Below are 11571 nucleotides of genomic sequence, written 5' to 3'. Positions count from 1 at the left end.
ACATTTATTTAATAATTTATCAGTTTCGCAATGATTTAATTAAAGTGTTCATTACATGCAAAAAAAGACACTTCACTTTCCAATGCTCTGATTATTTTGATCTTATATACTTACTGAAAAGGTATTCTTTCTGTTCATTAAATAAAAAGTTTCAATTTTTATTAAGTTGACTGAACGCATTGAATCTCTTCCCCTTTGTAGATGCTTGAACATTCTCATACTTCAGGATTCAGAATGACATCTGATAATCTAAAGCATCTTCTTTTGTCTTTAATGTCTTTCTTCTCTTGAGCTTTGTTCTGAAAATTCAAAACAGTACCTTTACATGAATCATTTGTAAATCTTTTTCTATCCAGGTCAGAGTTTACTCACTGAATTCATCCTCTCTCTGAAACAAACAGACTCTGTTAATGTGCTATAATGTAGCACAACCTGAATCAGTAATGTGTGATTAATATGTAAAGAGAAATATCACTCATCTTGACTTTAAAATACAGTAATAAACTGAAATTTTTTTTGGTATAATTAGTCTTCTTTCCTTGAAAGTATTGACAAAGGGTGGAATTATTTCAATATGGACATACTTTGTTTTCCAGCACCCTAGTATAGACACTATAAACAGTGCAACCTTACTGAGAAACAAGTTCACAAGATTTATTACTAATGAGCTGAAAACTGTTGTTTTTACCAATAAACACACAAAATTCCCTGTGTATATGTTCCTGCATTACACTCCTGAGGTATGTGGAAAAGAAAGAACAAACTCGATTGTTTTTTAAACTTGAAGACCCTCAAGCACTTTCAAAATGAAACCTCACAAACACCTCCACGACTGAATCACACTTTCTTTTCTGAGCTTCATGCTGTGACCTGTTTTACAGCTGCCGGCAGGTAAACGGCTGAACTTTGGAATGAAACACACCTTCGTTTCTCTGTAAAGCGAGAGTATTTGAGAAAGGAAAGTGAATTAACCTCCCCTCCTCATCCTGACTCATTTGAAACTAACCAGGAAACAAGCTGTTCTTTTTCATCGGTAAAGAGAGACGCACAGACGATCAGACTGAGCTCAGACCAAACTAGCAGCTTCCTCTGAGTGAGTCCAGCTACAGGAGAGAAACGTGGAAAACTCCAACACTGCTGCTTCAAGCTGCTGACGCTCCACACACTGAATGTGAGTTTGAGCAAAAACACGACTCAAAGGATGTTTCAGTGAAGGTGGTAGAGGAGGGAGGGGAGCCAGGACTGACTGTACTTCCTGTCTGCTGTTTTCAGCTTCACTCACAGACTCAATGGCTTCCAGATCACAGAAGGATCTCTGCTGTCCGGTCTGTCAGGAGGTCTTCAGAGATCCTGTTATTCTGTCATGTAGCCACAGCTTCTGTAAAGGCTGTCTGAAGAGATGGTGGAGAGAGAGAATAATACACGAGTGTCCAGTTTGTAAGGAAATATCAGAGTATGATCCACCTTCAAACCTGGCTTTAAAGAATCTGTGTGAGTCGTTCTTACAGGAGAGAGATCAGAGAGCTTCAGAGACTCTCTGCAGTCTGCACTCTGAGAAACTCAAACTCTTCTGTCTGGACCATCAGCAGCCAGCGTGTGTCGTCTGTTGCATCTCACAAAATCACACCAATCACAGATTCAGACCCATCGATGAAGCTGCACAACAACACAAGAAGGAACTTCAGGAAACTCTGGAGCCCTTAAAGGAGAAGTTAAAGGTTTGTGAAGAAGTTCAAGTGAAGTTTGATCAAACAGCAGAACACATTAAGGTCCAGGCCCGACACACAGAGAGGCAGATTAAGGAGCAGTTTAAGAAGCTTCACCAGTTTCTAGCAGAGGAAGAGGAGGCCAGGCTGGCTGCACTGAGGGAGGAAGAGGAGCAGAAGAGTGGGATGATGAAGGAGAAGATGGAGGCTCTGAGCAGAGAGATAGCAGCTCTTTCAGACACAGTCAGAGCCACAGAGGAGGAGCTGAGAGCTGAAGACGTCTCATTCCTGCACAACTACAAGGCTGCAGTGGAAAGAGTCCAGCGCTGCCCCCTGCTGGATGATCCACAGCTGCCCTCAGGAGCTCTGATAGACCAGGCCAAACACCTGGGCAACCTGACCTTCAACATCTGGAACAACATGAAGGACATGGTCTCCTACACTCCTCTCATTCTGGACCCAAACACTGCTCATCCAAACCTCATCCTGTCTGAAGATCTGACCAGTGTGAGACTAGGAGGAGAGAGGCAGCAGCTTCCTGATAATCCAGAGAGGTTTGATTTATACAACTCTGTCCTGAGCTCTGAGGGCTTTAACTCAGGGACTCACAGCTGGGATGTCGAGGTTGGATACAGTACATTATGGGTAGTGGGTGTGTCACCAGAGTCTGTCCAGAGAAAGGGACACATACAGTCTGGATTATGGGGAATAGGGTTTCATGAAAGTCAATACTCATTATGTTCACCATCAGCTGGATCTAGTGTTCTCCCAGTTCAGAAGAAGCTCCACAGGATCAGAGTGAATCTGGACTGGAACAGAGGAAAGCTGTCGTTCTCTGATCCTGATACTAACACACACATACACACCTTCACACACACTTTCACTCACAGGATGTTTCCATTCATTAACACTTATGATAAACTGAAGGTGTGTCCGTTGAAGGTGTCAGTATCAGTGCAGCAGATGAGTTGAGGATGATGATGTTTCTAATGTTGTTTCCTGTCAGTGAGTTGAAGCTGTTAAACTGCAGCTGTCCTCCTGCTGCCTCGTTGTTCCAAAGCTCTTTGTTTCTCTTTTAGTTTCACTGTTTCTTTCTGTTTCTGCTGTCCACCTTTTCACATGGAAAATCATTTCACTGTTTCTCACTGAATGACTCCCCAAACTAGATTTGAAATTCTATCAAGTTTCTAATCATTACAAGTGATTCATGTTTCTATTTGATGTGTAAATGGAGATGATTTGTTGCTGTAGTTATAAAACTTTAGATAAAACAAGTTTAAACAGGAAATGTTGGCATATTCACATAACAGATATTTTAAAAAGTGTTTTTAGTCTTTCTTAATCAACACAACCAGCCTGGTATAACTGTCTGTCACACATTAATGTCTACATGATAAGTAGTGCTTATTTCCTGTGTCTGAACTTCTTAAAACTTATTGCTAGACAAATACCATTTTTTCCATCACTGTTTAAAAAGGACTAGAAAAATAATGTAAATTTGCCATCTGTTGTGTTTTTACAAAAAATGTTGTAGTTAAAATTTAAGTTTTTATATTAAATAAAATCTATTCACATGTAAGAACAATGGAATTCCTTGATAATATGGTCAAACACCATTGTGATACAATTCAATGGGGTCTAAAATTGTCAAAAAGTTCTGTTATTACTAGGTTTTTAAACTGTGATATATTTACTTGTATTTAATTTAATAAAATTGTATATTATCCAGGTTACCAGCAGGTTAAACTGTAATCTAACTTTCAGTTAGATAGTATCTGGAAATCCATTGACGAAAAAGTAAAAAGCAAATCCAAAATTCTTCAGAGAACAAGGAGCACATGAGGGAACTTAACCAAAGTATCTGAGAAAGAACAAAGGAAATAGATTATAAATGCTAGATAGTTAGTGGAAGTGGACACAACTGCAGAAAAGGGCACAGCTGAAACTATTCAAGACAATGAAACAAAATAATAAAGGCTAAATGCATAACAGAGCAGACAATTGACTAACAAGTTTACAGATCAAATTACACCAAAGGATAATAGAGAGAGAACACTGAGGGATCACCTTAAAGTTAATAATAGGGACAACAGTGTTCTTGTCCTTTTTATGTGACTATAAAGAGTAACTTCAAACATTTGTAATTGTTGTGGCTCATGATGATGATAAACAAGACACTTAAAAGCACTGTAATTTCTCAAGTGAGACTTGCAACCTACTTCACGACATGGGCACTCCGATTGTGCTTCATTGTTGCGTAGGCCTTCTTTATGTGTCAGTAACTTTTTAGCGTTTTCACTGAGACACCACATCTATGACAATGAACATCCTTAAAATGCTTTTGTTGGAATGTCACTTTCACAGTGCTCCATGGACACTTGAATAGATACATTTCTTTAAATCCAAAGAAGCATGTGTACTGAACACTACTGTGTTCACTCACTACTGCCCACTCTCAACATCATGAGAGAAAAGCACTGGGTTAATAGTGTAATATTTAGGTGACTCCTCTGTTAACCAGATGCAATATGACTGGTCACATTAAACTTTTGTTCAATATTAATGGTAACGTTTCTAAAGGTGTGTGGCAATGTGCACCACTGCTGTGCCTGCTGTTGATTATGAATGGTCCTTTTTCCAACTTCAAAAAGTAAACACTCATTGTTCTTGTCCTTGTAAGGTCCATTTGTTCACCTGATTCAAACTAGAAATGGTCCATTTTTATCCCCCAGATTTTTCTTATTGCTGGCTATTTGATTAACGCCTTTTCCTTCTCTATCAAAAGGTTAAAAATTCAACACTGTCTGCTTGTAAGTACACAGAAATCACAATGGCCTCTTTATGGAAAGTGTGTTTTGTTGATTTGAAAGTTAGCTGATGTTAACGTTGCAGAGTGTCTACCCTACACTCAGGCATTAATGTTTATTGTTCAAATTAATTAAATATGTAGATAGCTTCAAAATTATGTCTGCGAATGTTCTCAGTCATCCAGGTCATCGTAGTCAAAGGAGCTTGCAAAGAAAGGCGTCTGGACTTCTTTAAGTTGCTTGATGACGTTTCACCTCTCATTCGAGAAGTTTCTTCAGTTCTAAGGTCAAATGGTGGAGAGTCCCAGATTTAGTCCCAGATCCTAGTGGGAGTTTCCCCCCAAAGAGGGACAAAGGACCCCCTGATGATCCTCTAATCGCCTGAGCCAAGGTGTGAAAGCGGGTGTGTGTCCCAATCAGCCAGGGTTTGGGGTGAGCCCATTGTGAAACCTGGCCCCACCTTATCATGCGACGCCTGTGGCCGACGAGGTAAGGTTATTGTGAGCGTACTCCACCCACGTCAGTTGCTCGCTCCAGGTGGTCTGATTAGTGGACGTCAAGCAACGGAGAGCTGCTTTGAGTTCTTGGTTGGCCCGTTCCGCTTGACCGTTGGTCTGTGGATGAAAACCTGACGAGAGACTGACCTGGGCCCCTAAGGAGGTGCAGAACTCCCTCCAAACACGTGACGTGAACTGTGGGCCTCGGTCCGAGACCACTTCAGCGGGGATCCCGTGGAGGCGAAACACATGAGTTGACAGAAGAGGGGGGTCTCCAGGGCGGTGGGGAGCTTGGGGAGAGCAACAAAGTGGGCAGCTTTAGAAAAACGGTCGACAATGGTGAGAATGACTGTGTTACCTGATGACGGCGGAAGACCAGTGACAAAGTCAACCGCAATGTGGGACCAGGGGCGGCTTGGCGTAGGTAAGGGATGAAGTAGGCCAGCAGCGGGCTGGTTGACAGGTTTATTCTGGGCACAGGTTGGACAGGCGGCGATGAATTCTTGGACGTCTTTGGCTAGTGTAGGCCACCAGGCGAACCGCTTGATGAAGGTGACAGTGCAATGAATGCCCGGATGACAGGTGAGTTTTCCGCCGTGGGCCCATTATAGCACTCGTGAGCGAACGGACGTGGGAACAAAGAGCAATCCTGGGGGACCAGTCCCCGGATCCGGTTCTGCCCGCTGGGCCTCCTGTATGGCGGACTCGATCTCCCACAACAGGGCTCCGATAATGCATGTGGGAGGGAGAATGGGAGCCTCACGGTTGGGGTCCTCTGCAGTAGTGAATAGGCGGGAAAGGGCATCTGGTTTCACGTTCCGAGAGCCGGGCCTGTAGGTGATGGTGAAGCAGAATCTGGTAAAGAACAGAGCCCACCTGGCTTGTCGGGCATTTAGTCGTTTAGCCGACCGGATGTATTCGAGGTTCTTGTGGTCAGTCCATACCACAAAGGGTTCTGTTGCGCCCTCTAGCCAGTGGCGCCACTCCTCCAGGGCGAGTTTGATTGCCAACAGCTCCCTGTCCCCGATGTCGTAGTTCTGCTCTGCAGGAGAGAGACGACGGGAGAAGTAAGCACAAGGGTGGAGCTTACCCTCTAGTTGCTGGGAGAGAACGGCTCCGACCCCTACATCCGAGGCGTCCACTTCCACGATAAACTGCCGCTTGAGATTCGGTTGCCGGAGGATGGGCGCTGACGCGAAGCGTTTCTTTAGCCGGGAGAAAGCCTCCTGAACCTGATCATCCCAGCAGAAAGGTACCTTAGGTTAAGTTAAATGGGTTAGTGGTAAGGCAATCTTGCTGTAATCACGAATGAACCTCCGATAAAAGTTTGCAAAACCGAGGAACCGTTGAAGCTGCTTACAGTTAGGTGGAGTGGGCCAGTCCAAGACTGCTTGTACCTTAGCTGGATCGGTTCTTAAATCGCCCTGTTCGATGATGTAGCCCAAAAATGACACAGTACTCACATGAAACTCGCACTTCTCCCCTTTAACAAAGAGGTGATTCTCCAGGAGACGTTGCAGGACTTGTACATGATCAGAGAGAGAGAGTGGGAGAAGATGAGGATGTCATCAAGGTACACAAACACAAAACGATTGATGAAATCTCGGAGAACATCGTTGACTAGACCCTGAAACACAGCTGGAGCATTAGTCAGTCCAAACGGCATGACCAAGTATTCAAAATGGCCCAAGTGCGTGTTGAAGGCCGTTTTCTACTCGTCTCCCTCTCTCATCCTGACTAAGTGGTAGGCATTCCGCAGATCGAGCTTAGTGAAAATGGTCCCCCCCTGCAGGAGTTCAAAGGCGGAGGATAAGAGTGGCAGAGGTTATTTATTCTTAATGGTAATGTTATTGAGGCCCTGGAAATCAATACATGGCCGAAGGCTTTTATCCTTCTTAGTGACGAAAAAGAAACCGGCAGCCACAGGGGATGAAGAGGGGCGAATCAGTCCATCAGCCAAGGATTCATTAATATACTTCTCCATGCATTCACGTTCAGGTTGAGAGAGACTGTATAAGCTACTAGTGGGAAGAGGTGCACCTGGGAGCAAATCAATACTGCAGTCGTACGGGCAGTGAGGAGGAAGAGAACGGGCTCGGTCCTTACAAAATACTTGCTTGAGATCATGATACTCTGACGGGATGGCTGAAAGTTCAGGGGGCTTGTGTGGTAGTGGGTTAGATGCTTTTACTGGAGTAGCTGCTTTTAAACAGGTCATGTGACACTCCTCCCCCCACCCCAGAACCCTCTCCATCTTCCAGTCGAGTACAGGGTTATGCTGGCGTAACCATGGAAATCCTAGCACTACGGGCGTAAGAGGAGCTTCAAAGACATAAAACTGCAACAGGTCAGTGTGATTCCCAGACAGAGTTAGGGACACGGGTTCTGTAACGTGGGTTATGTTGGGGAGACGCTGACCATTTAAAGCGGTGACCTGCAACGAGTGGGGCAATGCTTGTGTGTAAATCTTAAGTTTAAGAGCCAGGGAACCATCCATGAAGCTCTGCTCCACCCCAGAGTCAATCAGCGCCTGAAGGGAGTGAGAGGCAGAGTGGACAGTCACTTTAGCGGCTAGCATGAAGTGTGGAGGAGAATGTGAAAAGGAGACCTCGCCCACCCGTATCCTCCTTTCTACCGGCGGGGGAGGTCTTTTGGCCGTGCAGGAATGACCTTGGCGAGATGGCCCTTGTGGCTGCAGTAAAATCACTCACCAGACCTCCATCTGCGTGCTCTCTCCTCTGGGGAAATTTGGGAGCGTCCGATCTGCATGGGTTGCTCATGCTCGTCGCCGCGGTCCACTTCCCGATCGCTACTTCCTCTGGAAGCCGTCTCCGCTCGCCCCACGGTCCTCTGGGAACCGTAGTTGCTGGCGCGGTGACACGCCCTCAAATGTTCATCTACCTTAACACATAAGGTGATTACTTCCGACAGAGTCTTGGGCAGCTCCCTCATTAATAGTTCGCCCTTGAGTTCATCACAAACATTGTTTAGTAAGGTACTTATCAGCGCAGGCTGCCCCCATCCAGTCTCCTTAGCCAGTGTCCAAAACTCCACAGAGAAGTCCGCCATACACCGTCTTCCTTGTTTTAAGTTCAGCAAACGGTGGCCCTCCGGTGCCCCTTGCGAACATACTTTTAAACTTTGAGAGAAAATGTCTGTGAAGGTTCTCAGTCATCCAGGTCATCGTAGTCAAAGGAGCTTGCAAAGAATGGTAAATGGTAAATGGCCTGCATTTGTATAGCGCTTTTCTAGTCCATAGGACCCCAAAGCGCTTTACACTACATTCAGTCATTCACCCATTCACACACACATTCACACACTGGCGATAGCAAGCTACATTGTAGCCACAGCTGCCCTGGGGCGCACTGACAGAGGCGAGGCTGCCGGACACAGGCGCCACCGGGCCCTCTGACCACCACCAGTAGGCAAACATGGGGTTAGTATCTTGCCCAAGGATATTTGGCAGCCAGGAGGCAGCCTGGGATCGAACCACCGACCTTCTGATTAGTGGCTGACCTGCTCTGCCACCTGAGCTACAGCCACCCCGCTCTTTAAGTTACTTGAAGACGTTTCACCTCTCATCTGAGAAGCTTCTTCAGTTCTAAGGTCAAATGGTGGAGAGTCCCAGATATAAACCTAGTGGGAGTAACCCCCCACAGAGGGACAAAAGGACCCCCTGATGATCCTCTAATCGCCTGGCTGATACTCTGGCTGACTGGGGCCCACACCCAGTTTCACACCTTGTCTCAGGCGATTAGAGGATCATCAGGGGGTCCTTTTGTCCCTCTGTGGGGGGTTACTCCCACTAGGTTTATATCTGGGACTCTCCACCATTTGACCTTAGAACTGAAGAAGCTTCTCAGATGAGAGGTGAAATGTCTTCAAGTAACTTAAAGAGGTCCAGACGCCTTTCTTTGCAAGCTCCTTTGACTTTGAGAGAAAATCAGCATAGGTAATCTCCGGGTTGGTTCGTAACACTGCTTGAGCCCAGTTTAAGGCTTGACCGCGGAGTAACTGAACAAAAAAGGCTATCTTAGCTCCATCACTTTCATACACGCAACAAAAATATAAACGCAACACCTTTGTTACTGCTCCCATTCCCCATGGGATGGACGTAGAGACCTAAAATTCATTCCAGATACACAATATAACCATCCCTCCCAAACAGTGGTCACAAATCAGTCCAAATGTGTGGTAGTGGGCACATCTGCTATATTGAGATAATCCATCCCACCTCACAGGTGTGCCACATCAGGATGCTGATCTGACATCATGAGTAGTGCACAGGTGTACCTCAGACTGCCCACAACAAAAGGCCACCCTGGAATGTGCAGTTTTGTCTCACAGCAAAATGCCACAGATGCCACAAGCAATGAGGGAGCGTGCAATTGGCATGCTGACAGCAGGAATGTCAACCAGATCTGTCGCCCGTGCATTGAATGTTCATTTCTCAACCATAAGCCGTCTCCACAGGCGTTTCAGAGAATATGGCAGCACATCCAACCGGCCTCACAACCGCAGACCTCGTGTAACCACACCAGCCCAGGACCTCCACATCCAGCAGGTTCACCTCCAAGATCGTCTGAGACCAGCCACCCAGACAGCTGCTGGAACAATTGGTTTGCACAACCAAACAATTTCTGCACAAACTGTCAGAAACCATCTCAGGGACGCTCAACTGCATGCCCGTCGTCCTCATCGGGGTCTTGACCTGACTCCAGCTCGTCGCCGTAACAGACTTGTGTGGGCAAATGCTCACATTCGATGGCGTCTGGCACGTTGGAGAGGTGTGCGCTTCACGGATGAATCATGGTTCACATTGTTCAGGGCAGATGGCAGCTGAGAATGTCCCAGTTCTTGCATGGCCAGCATACTCACCGGACATGTCACCCATTGAGCATGTTCGGGGTGTGCTTGACCGGCGTATACGACAGCGTGTACCAGTTCCCACGAATATCCAACAGCCTTGCACAGCCATTGAAGTGGAGTGGACCAACATTCCACAGGCCAGAATTGAGAATCTGATAGACTCCATGCGACGATGTGTTGCACTGCATGAGGCAAATGGTGGTCACACCAGATACTGACCGGTTCTGGGTCCCCAGACCCCCAATAGCGCAAAAAACTGCACATTCCAGGGTGGCCTTTTGTTGTGGGCAGTCATTTAAGATTAGTTAGTAAATAACAATTAGTTAATGTTGTTCATGAGACTAAAATCATCTCACTGTGGTAATGTAAATATGATATGGCCAATATTATATGTATTATCAGATTATTATGATATACATATATGTATAAAAAAATTTAAAAAAAAACACCCAGCATGCCCCTGCGGGCGGTTTATCCTTCAAGCTCGGGTCCTCTACCAGAGGCCTGGGAGCTTGAGGGCCCTGCGCAGTATCTTAGCTGTTCCCAGGACTGGGCTCTTCTGGACAGAGATCTCCGATGTTGTTCCCGGGATCTGCTGGAGCCACTCGCCTAGCTTGGGAGTCACCGCACCTAGTGCTCCGATTACCACGGGGACCACCGTTACCTTCACCCTCCACATCCTCTCGAGCTCTTCTCTGAGCCCTTGGTATTTCTCCAGCTTCTCGTGTTCCTTCTTCCTGATATTGGCCAGGGTTACTTACTACGCAAGTAACCCTGGCGGAAGGGACTACACGAATAGGATGAGGGACCTATGGATGGATGGATGGATGGATGGATGGATGGATGGATGGATGGATGGATGGATGGATAGATAGATAGATAGATAGATAGATAGATAGATAGATAGATAGATAGATAGATAGATAGATAGATAGATAGATAGATAGATAGATAGATAGATAGATAGATAGATAGATAGATAGATAGATAGATATTACAGGATATATTACAGCAGTGAGCTTGAACTCTGGGTCAAAGATTCAAGTTGCAGTTATTTATATTTCCTATCACCTTAATCTTCACTCAAAGACAAGTATCTTTGACAGTGCATATATAGATGTATTATATATAAGAGACAAATGTTGTTCCTTCAGTATGTTGGCATTACTAAATTTGGCTCAATGCTTACATATATGTGTAAAAAGCAAATGTACGAGCTGTGATAACTGTGTCTGATAGAATGAGGAGTAGACTGATATATAAAATATTCCTTTATTGGGTGAGAAAATCACACCATGTCATAACTGCTTTAAGTCATACAGAATAGAAATCAGAGCCTTAAACAGGCTGACTTCTGCTAAATGGGTCAAACTGGGCAGAAAGTCTACAAACACATAACATCCTTATAGAATATGATGTAACACTATAGATCAACTTACCTCAGAATATATAAAGCATATAAACAATTACAGCAATATGATGCAACAAACACAGCAGTGCTACTGATCCAAAATACTCAAAGCTTCATAGAACTGAAACAAACATTTATTTTTAGCTCCATTCTGCTGCTGATACATACTTTAGGTTTCTGAAGATTAAACTTGTTGCTGCCTTTCATAGTGTGTAACTTGAAGGCCCTGAGTACTTTCTCCCACACTGAAAACACTGGGATGATCACATTATTTGAACATT

At 45.0% G+C, this 11571-nt stretch overlaps 1 protein-coding gene across 1 annotated transcript; it reads left to right on the top strand.

The window, feature by feature from the left end:
- Positions 1-1226: 1226 nt before the first annotated feature.
- Positions 1227-3285, top strand: LOC113019723 (zinc-binding protein A33-like). Its single transcript, XM_026163544.2, has one exon. The coding sequence runs from the start codon at positions 1290-1292 to the stop codon at positions 2676-2678; it is 1389 nt and encodes a 462-aa protein (XP_026019329.2). The 5' UTR covers positions 1227-1289; the 3' UTR covers positions 2679-3285.
- The last annotated feature ends 8286 nt before the right edge of the window (positions 3286-11571 follow it).

This window comes from Astatotilapia calliptera, chromosome 3 (genome assembly GCF_964374335.1).
Source record: "Astatotilapia calliptera chromosome 3, fAstCal68.1, whole genome shotgun sequence".
In the NCBI taxonomy this organism is placed as follows: Eukaryota; Metazoa; Chordata; class Actinopteri; order Cichliformes; family Cichlidae; genus Astatotilapia; species Astatotilapia calliptera.
Note: the sequence above shows the minus strand (reverse complement) of the source record. Positions and strands in the feature narration are given on the sequence as shown.

What these genes read in the sequence shown, in the direction of transcription:
- LOC113019723 (XM_026163544.2), top strand. Translation starts at nt 1,290, where the DNA reads ATGGCTTCCAGATCACAGAAGGATCTCTGCTGTCCGGTCTGTCAGGAG.